The 16472-nt window shown below is 35.1% G+C and overlaps 1 protein-coding gene across 1 annotated transcript in view; it reads right to left on the reverse strand.

Annotated features, from left to right (window-relative positions):
- LOC117324990 (monocyte to macrophage differentiation factor-like) overlaps positions 1-16472 on the reverse strand; it is a 35258-nt gene extending 18786 nt beyond the window's left edge. The window contains exons 1-5 of the mRNA XM_033880859.1: positions 16348-16472; positions 8616-8730; positions 7449-7530; positions 543-700; positions 139-213 (exon numbers count right to left, since the gene is read on the reverse strand). Coding sequence (XP_033736750.1) covers positions 139-213; positions 543-700; positions 7449-7530; positions 8616-8659 — 359 coding nt within the window. The 5' untranslated portion in view covers positions 8660-8730; positions 16348-16472. The remainder of the gene's footprint in view (positions 1-138; positions 214-542; positions 701-7448; positions 7531-8615; positions 8731-16347) is intronic.

The following is a 16472-nucleotide window of genomic DNA, read 5'->3' on the forward strand; positions in this document are numbered from 1 at the left end:
ACTCACCACAGTGTGTAGATGAGGATTAGTGTGTGACTACATGTACTCACCACAGTGTGTAGATGAGGATTAATGTGTGACTACATGTACTCACCACAATGTGTAGATGAGGATTAGTGTGTGACTACATGTACTCACCATGGTGTGTAAGATGAAGCTATGAAGATGTAGATAACTGCACGGTCACCAATGTGAAAAAAAATTCTTAATTTCCTACAATGAAAACCAAATCCAACATGAGACAAAAAAGATATAATATATATATGTAATACTTTATTCTCAAGGTGAAGACATAGACCAAAAGTTAAATAAGTACTATATTCTCTAGGTATACATCAAATACTGTGGTTTTTTTGTTTTTTTTTGCACTTGTTTTGAGGGGCTTCCAGCATTAAACTTTTTTTCCCATTATCTTCTTGCTGTTCATATAAATGAATTTTCCAAAACAATAAGTTTTCTTCTTGTAAATGAATATCCAAGTTATAAAGCATCCAAAAGCTTATATCCAAAATTCCATGAAAAATTATGTGTGTGCAACCTACCTGTACCTTCCACTGAATGACAGAGAGTGAAACATGCAGGAAACAAAGAACAGTGCTGTGAGAGCCAAGCCATAAACAAGTGCCATTTTGTACTGCAGGTGTGTGTTGGCCCGATATACCATCCACAGGGTGGCAAGAGCACTGGGGATCACCCAAAACTGTAATAACAAAAACAAGAGATTCCAGAGGGATCTTGGCACCCACCATTGAATGATCTTTATTGGATCTATGTCAGACTTATCTTTTCTCTACTTTTCCCTCTTTCCTCTTAATATTATGATAACAAGGAAAACCTTCATATGAAATCTAAAAAAGATCTAAGAATAACTTTCTGAGACAGAGAAATACAATATAACAAACTTAAACCATCAAAATCCAAGATGACTGCTTATCAGCCACTTTGTTTACCTAATCAGATTCAAAATTAAATGGACACAACTATAGTATATACATATGTAGGATCCAAGGGGTTTGAGAACTATCCTTCCACTATTTTTCAATAAATAGTAATAAACTTCAACTGCCTAATTCCAAAAACGACTGCCTACGAGTCATCTTGTTTTCTGCGATCAAACTAAAAATTAAATGAACACAACTATTGATCAAGGGGAACCGACATGGAAGTTTGAGAAATATGCCTCCAGTACTTTTAAGAAATCTCAATAATAACAATTGTTTATGGGTGGACAATGGACGCACAGACGTAAGGTGATTTCAATAGCCCACCACCTGTTGATGGTCGATCATATTATTAACAAGAGATCCCAGAGGGATCTTGGCGCCCACCATTGAATGATCTTTATAGGTTCCATGTCAGATTGATCTTTTCTCTACTTTTCCCTTCCTCTAAGTCTTACTTATCTGTGTAAATTCAGAAACAGCCCTCTAGTACTATTCAAACAAGGGGCACCTATATATAAAATTTAAGATTTAGCGATAATGGATGCCTGTCGGCCATGCTGTTTTCGGATTGGTCCCAAAATGCAATACCAGGGACCAAGGGGAACCTACATATGAAATTTGAGAAAGATCCCTTCAGTACCTTCTGTAAAATAGCGATAACAAACTTCAATTGTCAAAATACAAGATGGCTGCCTGTCGGTCATGTTGTTTTCCGATTGGTCTCAAAATGCAATATGCATAACTAGGCACCGAGGGGAACCTACATATGAAACTTGAGAAAGATCCCTTCAGCACTTTCTAAGAAATAGCGATAACAAACTTCAATTGTCAAAATCCAAGATGGCTGTCTGTCGGCCATGTTGTTTTCCAATTGGTCTCAAAATGCAATATGCATAACTAGGCACCGAGGGGAACCTACATATGAAATTTGAGAAAGATCCCTTCAGCACTTTCTAAGAAATAGCGATAACAAACTTCAATTGTCAAAATCCAAGATGGCTGCCTGTCGGTCATGTTGTTTTCCAATTGGTCTCAAAATGCAATATGCATAACTAGGCACAGAGGGGAACCTACATATGGAATTAGAGAAAGATCCCTTCAGCACTTTCTTAGAAATAGCAATAACAAACTTCAATTGTCAAAATACAAGATGGCTGCCTATCGGCCATGATGTTTTCCGATTGGTCTCAAAATGCATTATGCATAACTAGGCACCGAGGGGAAACTACATATGAAATTTGAGAAAGATCCCTTCACTACTTTCTGAGAAATAGTGATAACAAACTTCAATTGTCAAAATCCAAGATGGCTGCCTATCGGCCATGATGTTTTCCGATTGGTCTCAAAATGCATTATGCATAACTAGGCACCGAGGGGAAACTACATATGAAATTTGAGAAAGATCCCTTCACTACTTTCTGAGAAATAGTGATAACAAACTTCAATTGTCAAAATCCAAGATGGCTGCCTGTCTGCCATGTTGTTTTTCGATTGGTCTCAAAATGCAATATGCATAACTAGGCAGCAAGAGGAACCTACATATGAAATTTGAGAAAGATCCCTTCAGTGCTTTCTGAGAAATAGCGAAAACAAACTTCAATTGTCAAAACCCAAGATGGCTGCATGTCGGCCATGTTGTTTTCCGATTGGTCTCAAAATGCAATATGCATAACAAGGAACCAAGAGGAACCTATATATGAAATTTGAGAAAGATCCCTTTAGTACTTTCTGAGAAATAGCCATAACAAGAATTGTTTACGGACGGAGGGACAGACGGACGGACCGACGGACCACGGACGCAGGGCGATTTGAATAGCCCACCATCTGATGATGGTGGGCTAAAAATCCAATGAAAAAGTGTTCATTTGTAACAAAATTTTCAAAACTGATCTCTGAAAAATTCGAAACTAAGGTACAGCTAGTAGAAATGGTATTGTACCTGTTAATTGATATTAATCAGACATAGTAGAAATGGTAGTGTACCTGTTAATAGATAGTAATCAGACATAGTAGAAATGGTACATGTAGTTTACCTGTTAATTGATAGTAATCAAACATAGTAGAAATGGTATTGTACCTCTTAATTGATAGTAATCAGACATAGTAGAAATGGTACATGTAGTTTACCTGTTAATTGATAGTAATCAAACATAGTAGAAATGGTAGTGTACCTGTTAATAGATAGTAATCAAACATAGTAGAAATGGTAGTGTACCTGTTAATAGATAGTAATCAAACATAGTAGAAATGGTAGTGTACCTGTTAATAGATAGTAATCAAACATAGTAGAAATGGTAGTGTACCTGTTAATAGATAGTAATCAAACATAGTAGAAATGGTAGTGTACCTGTTAATAGATAGTAATCAAACATAGTAGAAATGGTACATGTAGTTTACCTGTTAATAGATAGTAATCAGACATAGTAGAAATGGTACATGTAATTTACCTGTTAATTGATAGTAATCAAACATAGTAGAAATGGTAGTGTACCTGTTAATAGATAGTAATCAGACATAGTAGAAATGGTAGTGTACCTGTTAATAGATAGTAATCAAACATAGTAGAAATGGTAGTGTACCTGTTAATAGATAGTAATCAAACATAGTAGAAATGGTAGTGTACCTGTTAATAGATAGTAATCAAACATAGTAGAAATGGTAGTGTACCTGTTAATAGATAGTAATCAAACATAGTAGAAATGGTAGTTTACCTGTTAATAGATAGTAATCAAACATAGTAGAAATGGTAGTGTACCTGTTAATAGATAGTAATCAAACATAGTAGAAATGGTAGTGTACCTGTTAATAGATAGTAATCAAACATAGTAGAAATGGTAGTTTACCTGTTAATAGATAGTAATCAAACATAGTAGAAATGGTAGTGTACCTGTTAATAGATAGTTATCAAACATAGTAGAAATGGTAGTGTACCTGTTAATAGATAGTAATCAAACATAGTAGAAATGGTAGTGTACCTGTTAATAGATAGTAATCAAACATAGTAGAAATGGTAGTGTACCTGTTAATAGATAGTAATCAAACATAGTAGAAATGGTAGTGTACCTGTTAATAGATAGTAATCAGACATAGTAGAAATGGTAGTGTACCTGTTAATAGATAGTAATCAGACATAGTAGAAATGGTAGTGTACCTGTTAATAGATAGTAATCAAACATAGTAGAAATGGTAGTGTACCTGTTAATAGATAGTAATCAAACATAGTAGAGTTGGTAACTATATATATAGTGTACCAGTTAACTGTTAATAATCAAACATAGTCGAGTAGATAGAGTTGGACCAGTTGATTGACAGTAATCAGACACAGTAGAGTTGGTAGTGTACTGGTTAATTGATAGTAATCAGACATGTTGTACCAGTTAACTGATAGTAATCAGACATGTTGTACCCGTTAACTGATAGTTATCAGACATGTGTACCCGTTAACTGATAGTTATCAGACATAGTAGAGTTTTACCTGTTAACTGATAGCAATCAGACATGTTGTACCAGTTAACTGATAGTAATCAGACATGTTGTACCCGTTAACTGATAGTTATCAGACATAGTAGAGTTGTACCTGTTAACTGATAGCAATCAGACATGTTGTACCAGTTAACTGATAGTAATCAGACATGTTGTACCCGTAAACTGATAGTAATCAGACATGTTGTACCGGTTAATTGATAGTAATCAGACCTGTTATACTGGTTGACTGATAGTAATCAGACATGTTGTATCGGTTAACTGATAGTAATCAGACATGTTGTATCGGTTAATTGATATTAAGCAGGCATGTTGTACCGGTTAACTGAAAGTAATCAGACATGTTGTACCAATTAACTGATAGTAATCAGACATAGTAGAGTTGTACCTATTAACTGATAGTAATTAGACATGTTGTACCGGTTAACTGATAGTAATCAGACATGTTGTACCAGTTAACTGATAGTAATTAGACATGTTGTACTGGTTAACTGATAGTAATCAGACATGTTGTACCCGTTAACTGATAGTTATCAGACATAGTAGAGTTGTACCAGATAACTGATAGCAATCAGACATGTTGTACCAGTTAACTGATAGTAATCAGACATGTTGTACCGGTTAACTGATAGTAATCAGACATGTTGTACCAGTTAACTGATAGTAATCAGACAGGTTGTACCAGTTAACTGATAGTAATCAGACATGTTGTACCCGTAAACTGATAGTAATCAGACATGTTGTACCGGTTAATTGATAGTAATCAGACCTGTTATACTGGTTGACTGATAGTAATCAGACATGTTGTATCGGTTAATTGATATTAAGCAGGCATGTTGTACCGGTTAACTGAAAGTAATCAGACATGTTGTACCGATTAACTGATAGTAATCAGACATAGTAGAGTTGTACCGTTTAACTGATAGTAATCAGACATGTTGTACCGGTTAACTGATAGTAATTAGACATAGAAGGGTTGGTAGTGTACCGCTGAATTTTTTTTGGGCAGGTTGTAGTGTAGAATATAGAATGGTTTCGGTCAGGTGATGTTTACATATCTACCAAATTTTATCATAATCAGATGGCTGCCATCTTGGATGATGTTAAAATTCTGCCAATCTACAGTTCTACACCAAAACATAGACAAAGTTACATCAGAATTAGATAAGTAGTCTCCAAGAAAATTACGTGAAACTCTAAGTCTCTCTTTAGCACCAGATCACATGACATCTGACCGGCACACATTATAAAGATATCACGTGCAACCCCTTTACACAAGTTTACAGGCCCATAACAGCAGATGCTATTGCATGGAAACTAAATTATAACTCTTATATTTTTATAAATGTCATGTGACCTTTTATCTCTGATGCTGAAAAGCAAGCCTATGTATTCCCTTTACAAAAATAATGTGCATACAACATGTGGACCTGATCAACCAAAAAGAACAAAAGTGCACAGAAACCAAAGTTGATAGACAAACAGACAGACAATACCCAAAGGGCCTGCATCACTCACTTTCAGTAATTATGACAAAATACTCTAATTTAAGCTGTACCAGGTATTTCCTACTTTTGAACTCCCAACAATGGTTCAAACTACAGGTGGAAAAAATCCTGTCATTCTTGACAAAGAAAAACATTTTTTAATGCTGTATTTTCTCATTAGGTGGCCCAAAGAATGCCGAAACCTTCGTTTATACATCATTAGATCTCATTCGACCAATAATGCTCCATACCAAATTTCATCAAAATGCATTCAGTTAATGTTAAAGACTAGTAGATCTAGAGATTTAAATGATTTACCTCAATTTCCATTATTGGTCCGTGCCCCTCCGGCCCCAACGAAGCCAACCCTCCTTTTACATGTTTGATTTCCTTTGCCCAATAATGCTCCATACCAAATTTCATCAAAATCCATTCAGGGGTTCAGGACTAACGTTAGTAGAGATTTAAAGGATTTACCTCAATATCCCCTACTAGGTGCCGCCCCTCAAACCATAGGGGAGCCACACCCTCCTTTTATGTGTTTGATTTCCTTTGCCCAATAATGCTTCATACCAAATTTCATCAAAATCCAATCAGGCTTTCAGAACAAGTAGGAATTTAAAGGAAAAACTGACAGACGGAAGACAGACAGATGACAGACGATGGATGCAACACCATGGCATAATCTTAGGGCCAGTTGAGCTAACAAAACCAAAAACGTCAGGAGACCATTTGATAACCCAACCTCCAGTCCTCACACAATCACTCATATTGAGGTACTAAAGGGGATCACATGGTAACACAACCTCCAGTCCTCACACCCTCACACATATGGAGGTAATGGTAACACAACCTGCAGTCCTCACACCCTCACACATATGGAGGTACTAAAGGGGATCACATGGTAACACAACCTCCAGTCCTCACACCCTCACACATATGGAGGTAATGGTAACACAACCTCTAGTCCTCACACCCTCACACATACAGAGGTTCTAAAGGGGATCACATGGTAACACAACCTCCAGTCCTCACACCCTCACACATATGGAGGTACTAAAGAGGATCACATGGTAACACAACCTCTAGTCCTCACACCCTCACACATATGGAGGTAATGGTAACACAACCTCTAGTCCTCACACCCTCACACATATGGAGGTAATGGTAACACAACCTCTAGTCCTCACACCTACACACATATGGAGGTAATGGTAACGCAACCTCTAGTCCTCACACCCTCACACATATGGAGGTAATGGTAACACAACCTCTAGTCCTCACACCCTCACACATATGGAGGTAATGGTAATGCAACCTCCAGTCCTCACACCCTCACACATATGGAGGTAATGGTAACACAACCTCCAGTCCTCACACATATGGAGGTTCTAAAGGGGATCACATGGTAGCACAAGTTTCAGATTCAGAATAAATTCGTATTTGTATCTTGATGAAGGAGTATATTCTGACACTCTTCAGCCTCAACTGCTCCAACATAATACACAACTTTGGTGTAAAAGATACAACTTACCCCGTGTGTTATAATATTAGCCACATGCTCCACATCAGTAGGGACGTAAGCTTCCCCTTTCTTTGCTCGACAGTTCATCAACCTGCAATAATATTTAATCATCAAGTATGAGTAAAACAAGGAGTACAAGGGGTCTCCTACATAAATAAAATTAATATTTTCAAAGAAATATTGGTGCATACTTTTTTATGATTTTGAGGAGGATGTAATATTTGAATTATTATTTTAACAAAAAAATCTAATGGATCCTGTATCCTATTGTCAATGTCCCAATCTTGATAATTGGTGAAGGGAAGTGGCTATACAGTGATCTTTTTTATACATAAACATGATTAAGAACAAGTGCATCAGAGACCAGATATAAGATCTCAGGGTCTCACAGTTATATGAAAAGGTGTCTTTAAAACATTTTGGCCAATTTAACTCTTTCAAAATTAAAGTAAGGTCATTTATTTGAACAAACTTGGTAGCCCTTCACCCCAGCATGCTACAGCCCCAATATCAAGTCCCTGGGCCTATTAGTTATTGAGAAGTTGTTTAAAGATCTCAGCCTTTTTGACTCCTGTGACCTTCAATAAGGTACATTTCATTCATTTGAACAAACTTTGTAGCCCTTAATCAAAGCATGTTGCATGCCTAATATTAGGTTTCTTGGCCTCTTGGTTATTGAGAAGACGTTGCTTAAATGTAAAAGTTGACGCCGGCCAGACAACACTCCAGTCCAACATTTTAATCAGTACCTCTACACATTACAGTTCAACATTATAACTGGTACCATACACTACAGTCCAACATTTTAACTGAAACTTACACACTACAATCCAACATTTTAACTGAAACCTACACACAACAATCAGACATTTTATCTGAAACATACACACTACAATCCAAGATTAAAAAAAAAAAATCAATAATCAAAATCAATAATTCCAATGCATTACAGTTATTAACAGATATTTGTAAACATACGTGTACATTGTATATCTAAATTATTCAAAAAAAAATAATTCAAGCTAATCAACATTTTGTTCCCTCATCTGAGATAAAGAGAACATCAAGAAATTTTTTTCAAGATTTGGTGTCCATAATTTGCATTGATTTTGATCTCCAAAACATACAAGCATTAATTATATATAATTTTTGAACTAAAACAAATGTTGCACTCACCTGTTGAAGTCACATTGTGACGAGAGTTTCCAGGGAGAAGCCATGTTGAGAAGGTCCTGTGTCAATCTACAGCTCAGTCAGCATTTCACTGGTGACAATTCTTCATATCAATATCCTGAATGAAAAAAAAACAAAAACAGTGACTGGTTATGGCTTTTTGTACAAATTAAATCAAATCAGAGCAATCTAAAATAAATTCCTAAAGACAGGATATTTAATTGTTTTAATTAAAATTTAGGATATCTTTTGGTTAAATGTACATATCTAATCTATTGATAGGAAAAACAACACCTAACTAAATGTAATTCCCATATGTACAATGATGCTGTTCTGTTTTGGGGACTACAGCTGATAACATCTGTATTTGGAAATTATCTTCAACTTATTAATAGTTTCATCAATATCCCCAAGTTTGTTCTATGTTTAGGGGGTAGTTTTTGTTTCTGCATCATTTGATAATGTTTATAAATATGTTTTCAAATACTCTTTTTGTAATGCAATACTTAAACAATAGGAGTAACATTTTTCAATGTACATCAGTTTTAATTTGCATTACACTTGTTTATGTTTCATTGAGCTGTAAGTCCCCATTGCCAAGTTTAATAAATGTATATATGTTTTAATTCAAGTTTTGAGTTATTTATAAATTTATGATTATGTCATTAATAATCATGGTTTATAAAACACAAAACTTCTATGCCTTTCTCATAGGGGTTATCTCCCCTTACTCATCCCTTGACATTGTATACTTAGCCTCGCTTTCATTCTTAGGCTGACATGTGTTGCTGAAGCTGTGTGTTTTTAGCTGTCTTTTAACTTAGCCACCATCATCCCCGCCACTCTCCCGTGTCTGTCAGTGCCTAGGGGACTTATAATATGTAGTCTTAAATGTTTCATTGTTCTTTATCATTATATGTGTTACATGTTTTTGAGCTTTAATGTTTTTATATTGATGTGTACTTACAAATCAGGATTTGTAATCTTTATTGTACTGTGTAACTATCTTTATTTAATTTATACTTCATTACATCACGAGTTGAATCAGCTCACTCTGTTCCTATATGCATTCGGTTACTGCGCCTCCTTCATTCCCATGGTTTCATGGTTACTGCGCCTCTTTGTTTCCCGTGTGCATATAGTTACTACAATTCCCATGTATTCTATATGTGGTTTCAAGCAATCATCTTCCCACATATATGTATATGGTCACTTCTTTTTTCATTCTTTCAAAATCATTTAGTTGCCTACATTATGATTGCTAGATCTGCTTTCAAGTTCCATCATGATGTGTATTATTTTCGTTGATTGGAAATTATCTTCAACTTATTAATAGTTTCATCAATATCCCCAAGTTTGTTCTATGTTTAGGGGGTAGTTTTTGTTTCTGCATCATTTGATAATGTTTATAAATATGTTTTCAAATACTCTTTTTGTAATGCAATACTTAAACAATAGGAGTAACATTTTTCAATGTACATCAGTTTTAATTTGCATTACACTTGTTTATGTTTCATTGAGCTGTAAGTCCCCATTGCCAAGTTTAATAAATGTATATATGTTTTAATTCAAGTTTTGAGTTATTTATAAATGTCTGTATATGAAATAATCCTATTACAAAGATTATGAATACTTACAGTCTGATCCAAGACTTAACCATGTGTGTAGGTGTTTATTCATCATTTAATACTATATATATACACACTCACACACATATATATCAAAGTATTTTATGTGTAGTACAAGAATGGCAAATTTTGAAAACTACAATGACAGTGTAACACTATATTATCTTTTAAATTTGTCTAGTTTGTCCAAACACCATCCCATAACAATGTACACCCCAGATGTTAGGATTGTTACTTCAGTACCATCAGTCTGGAGTTTAATACTCAAGGCGTAATTAGGACAGGAATAGGTATGATCAGTCCGGAGTGTATTAGGACAGGAATAGGTATGATCAGTCTGGAGCGTAATACTCCAGGTGTTAGGATACATGTACATGTAGCTACAGGTAAAATCAGTCCAAAGTGTAATACCCCAGGTGTTAGGGCAGGAAAAGGTATGATCAGTCTGCAGCGTAATACCCCAGGTGTTAGGGCAGGAAAAGGTATGATCAGTCTGCAGCGTAATACCCCAGGTGTTAGGACAGTAATACGTACCATCAGTCTGGAGTGTAATACCCCAGGTGTTAGGGCAGGAAAAGGTATGATCAGTCTGCAGCGTAATACCCCAGGTGTTAGGACAGAAATAAGTACCATCAGTCTGGAGTGTAAAACCCCAGCTATGTGTTAATTAGGACAGTAATAGGTACCATCAGTCTTGAGTGTATTAGGACAGTAATAGGTACCATCAGTCTGGAGTGTATTAGGACAGTAATAGGTACCATCAGTCTTGAGTGTATTAGGACAGTAATAGGTACCATCAGTCTTGAGTGTAATACCCGGCTATGTGTTAGGACAGTAATAGGTACCATCAGTCTGGAGTGTAATACCCGGCTATGTGTTAGGACAGTAATAGGTACCATCAGTCTGGAGTGTAATACCCCAGGTGTTAGGACAGGAAAAGGTATGATCAGTCTGCAGCGTAATACCCCAGGTGTTAGGACAGAAATAAGTACCATCAGTCTGGAGTGTAAAACCCCAGCTATGTGTTAATTAGGACAGTAATAGGTACCATCAGTCTTGAGTGTATTAGGACAGTAATAGGTACCATCAGTCTGGAGTGTATTAGGACAGTAATAGGTACCATCAGTCTTGAGTGTATTAGGACAGTAATAGGTACCATCAGTCTTGAGTGTAATACCCGGCTATGTGTTAGGACAGTAATAGGTACCATCAGTCTGGAGTGTAATACCCGGCTATGTGTTAGGACAGTAATAGGTACCATCAGTCTGGAGTGTAATACTCCAGGTGTTAGGACAGTAATAGGTACCATCAGTCTGGAGTGTAATACCCCGGCTATGTGTTAGGACAGTAATAGGTACCATCAGTCTGGAGTGTAATACCCCGGCTATGTGTTAGGACAGTAATAGGTACCATCAGTCTGGAGTGTAATACTCCAGGTGTTAGGACAGTAATAGGTACCATCAGTCTGGAGTGTAATACCCCGGCTATGTGTTAGGACAGTAATACGTACCATCAATCTTGAGTGTAATACCCTTGCTATGTATCAGGATAGCAACAGGTACAATTATTAAGAGTGTAACACTTTATGTATAAAGACAGTAAAACATATAATTAGTCTCACCGGTGGGGGTATACCCTGGAGTTTAACCCCAGGTACAATCAGTGTTACACAGTGGATTGACATCCTTGTTATCTACCCAAAATCAAAGTAAGGTCATGATCACCTTGTGTCATTAGTAGGTGAACTTTGTTGTAAAGATCATGATCATTTGATTTCACTCATTTTCATAAACAGTTAGAAATTCAGGTATTTTTAAACAGTTAGAAATTCAGGTATTTTTAAACAATGTACACACTACACAGTATGTTTGAAAACATTTCATATAAATAGGACACCACCTTTTAGCCTAAATATATATGCTTGTTATTATATATATACATTACCTTGACCACATGTACAGCTGCATGATACGTACATGTACAATACATGCATACAACAGTGTTGAGTATATATGTCACACAGCAGGTGATATGCAGGTAAGTATTGAGAGGTAGTAAATAAATCACAGACAAAACTAGATATCCTCATACACACCTATCATCATACATTATATTGTCTTCATATACCAAGAAAACTTGTTACATGCATGACCACCATTATAAATTCTACATAATTTTATCAAATATATCCTGGCATCCTGAAATTCCATAACATATTCATGTTTCAAATTGTTTTCATGGATATGGAGGATAAATTTATAATTAAAAGCATGAATTTTTAAAGGTTTATTAAAAACTAGCATGAAATCCTATAAAGGAACGCTATCAAATCAGAGCAAACAAAAAGTTGTTTATAATAACAAAAAAGGAGCAGTAATCAAACATAATGAAATTCAAAATTTTGATGTTCTATATTCAATTTCATACATTCAATTATCAAAACCATAATATTATCGACCTTACACTGGATTTCCTATCTGATCCTGTCCACTGAACACATACATAGATTCATTCAAATGACATCATGCTAATATAACAATCTTCCTGAGTGTAATGTGTATAATTAATTTTTTATTTATATATTAGATATCAGTTTCTGGTTTGCTAACATTTTCAGGACTTATTGTGTGGCTTCACAGCGATCAGACTTGAAGTTTACTCTTGAGAAAACATTTCCAAATTCACCAAAATTCTTCCCAAAATAAGACAAAAAGCCCCCATCTCAATTTAAACAGGTGAAGAAAATCCTTGAACAGTTTTATCAAGAAAAAACAACAGAGACCTACATGTTATGTAACTGTAATTCAAACTCAAATTCAATAAGGTGAGGGCAAATATGAAGAAAAATGTAGATTTGCATGGAGCCATTGAAAAAGGTACAAGGAGAATAAGACCAGGTGTTCCAGAAGGGTAAGCATCTTCTGCTTTATTAATGCCATATAATTACAAATCTAGGTTCAATCCAGATTAAGTCACATTATCAAAATGAGAACAAGCCATCGCAGAATGATACTAATCCCCTCGCGGGAAACCCTGACGATGAACGTGAATTATGAATTGAACAGGCTGACACAAGTGGAATTTAATCTATTAATAATAACAACACATGAACTCCTGAAATAGGTGTTGGTTGTGGTACCTTTTAATGTACTGCTCCATATATAGCTGTACATGTGTGCTCAGAGTAGTATTGAAATACTCTATGAAAACGGAAGCAAGAGTTACTGTTCTTGAACACTGCACTCAACCCCGATGTGGTCTTGATGTGTATGAAGTTTGATTAAATTGTCATGCATTGTTTGAAAGTTATGCTCTGGAAAATGTAAATATTATTTGTTTTAAAAAGGGGAATAAATCTGTGGAAATGGAAAGAAGGGTTATGCTTCTTGCACACTGCCTTGATGTGGTCTTGATGTGTATGAAGTTTGATGAAATTATCATGCATGGTTTGAAAGTTATGCTCCAGACAAATAGATTATGTACGTATTTACTTAGATTTTAAGTACTTACATATGGGCAGATCCCTATATACCCTCGGTGACTCGTCGCACGAGGGAATAACTAGGGTGCACGTGGTAATAATGAAACCGTTAGGCATATCAACAAGCAACAAAAATTAAACTATCGAGATACCCAATAATAAATGGAATATACTAATTATCTACCCTTATTCATGCGAAATATAAGTATGGCAACCAAGAGAACAAAAATAAGATTTTGATTAAAAGTCAGAAAAAAAATGTCTTTAACACAAAGCTAAGGCATGAGGCAACAATAGTGGTGAATTCCAAATCAGTACATGAGCACATACTATTGGCCTTGGTATCACTCATATCATACATGATCACATGATCTTTAGCTAAAAATATCCACTCAACTCTTTGTTGGAAGAGTTATTCAATTATCCCAGCAGGGTCTGGTTTGAGCATTATGACCTCGGATCTGTTGCAATTGGTAATTGAATAGTCATTCAAATATTTAACATTTTTGACCCATATGGCCTTCAATGATCATTCATTTGAACAAACTTGGAGGTGCCCTTCATTCCAGCATGCTACACTGACACAATATGTTGACCCTAGGACTTTCTGCTATCAAGCAGTCGTTTAAAAGGAAAAGCAAACATCAAATGAATGACAGAGGCTGCACAACTGGTGAATGACCTCATGAATGTTAAAAAAATAAATTTCATTCCTTAACTAACAATACTTAAGTAGCCTTACACACTACATATTTCAAAATATTCTCTGTAGTATGTTATATACATTTTTTTACTGTGTATATGTTACTTAGTTCTTAAAAAAAAAATGAAACCCAACTGCAAGCCTCCTTTGAATTTTTAGATTTCATCTCACTACCTGAACAAACAGATTTAAATCCATATGATAGAAGTTATATGACACAACCAATATGATATTTAAGAGTGTGACATTTCGATGACTACACTGTCAACTTCATCAGACTAACGACCAATGTGAAGCGTACTAGTAATGTCTTATATAGTGTCCGAGATGGTAAAAGATTTGATCTACTCTGAAGTATGTTTCGTCTTAATCATGATCCTATTGACACCAAATATCACACTCATAAATATCATATTGGTTGTGTTATATAACTTCTATCAGTTTTACTTTACAACCTGAAGAAAATGTTCCAGAATATAGATTTAAATCCAGATATATGTTTCTGCTTCCTTTCCTACACAATTTACAAAAACCAAAAAATAATTATCAGGTTGGGATAAATAAATCAGGCTGGGATAAATAACTGAAATCAATACAAGTAGGCATTGCCTGTTTTCTTATTTAACCTAACATCAAATGGTGGTCTAAAAAGGGAAGATTACATTTATAATAATGATAATAGTAACACATGAAATAATCAATATATATTCCAAGCAATTCTTGATAGCCCTTCTGTATATATAGCATCAAGAAATTTGCGATAGGCGTACTAGTACTGTTATAACATGAAATGTTCGTTATGTCTTACGAAACATAAAGAAAAATTACAGTGGATAGAATGGAAATACTAGATATCCAATGTGTTGTTGGGGTATCCACAAAAAATGTTGCCACAAAATGGTCGAAATACTTCAAAACCACAAACGTACAGACATATATATATATATACACTTCATGGTTTGCATTGTGTTTTTCCACTTTTTTTTATGTCCATCTGGCTTTATTTTGATGCCAGCTGCCTTTGACACCAATTTATAAAATTTACAATTATTTAAGCATTGATGTCATTTTTTTTAGTTTCATCGGGGTATGAAACAAATTTTGTTTGCAAACTGTATGAATCCGCATAGCGGATTCTTACAGAAGTTACAGAACATCAACGCTTATAATTAATTTTTGAAAATGATTATCATTTTCTAATTTAAAACATGTGTTATGTACAATTTTACTGGTTCTTTTTCTCAAATCAATACGCAACGTCAATTGTCGTATTAATATTGTGACGTCACATTTTTCGCGCCATTCTCGGAATTTCTTTCATAGAAGAATGAAAAGAATTTTTTGACCAATCACATTTGAGTATTTACCATGAAAACAAAGAAAAATTCATTATATGATAATAAACAATTTATTGTTTTACATTATTGAAATATACTGTACCCGGTATAACTATAGCCATATAAGTTACTGTATCATAAAAATCTGTATACGATTGAATTTGTTTATAGTGTCAACAACTTAACGACTACTGTAACTGTCTATGGTAATGATAAAGTTAACGACAAAAACAAACAAAAACAGCAAAGAATCTATACATACGTTATAATTTGTAATTTAATTCGGGTGTACTTCTGTTATCTCTTACCAATAAATAAATGCTATAGGCGTGCCTGTGGGAGCCAATGTTAATGTACAAATACATACTGTACTGATCAGTACAGGTGCACTGGCTCAGTAGTCTATATAGGCCTACAGTTAGGCCTACTGTATCGTACACACTGACAGGATTATGAGGATACAAAATCCAATACAAATCAGACCAGTTCAAATCTACAAATCGGTATAACTATTCAACCTGTTAATGGTGTCAATGAAGTAACAAATTGTTTGATTTTAAAAATAAAATATGACGGTGAGACTTACGCCACCTCTTCCTCGTCGTTCAAACTGTTTCTACGGTAATATTCCCACTTCACTTGTCCACTTCAGTCTTCAATGTCAATAAAACTGCCCCAGGACACGATAAGCTGTTCGTAGCAGTCAAGCGT

Source organism: Pecten maximus, chromosome 1 (genome assembly GCF_902652985.1).
Source record: "Pecten maximus chromosome 1, xPecMax1.1, whole genome shotgun sequence".
NCBI classification, from domain to species: Eukaryota; Metazoa; Mollusca; class Bivalvia; order Pectinida; family Pectinidae; genus Pecten; species Pecten maximus.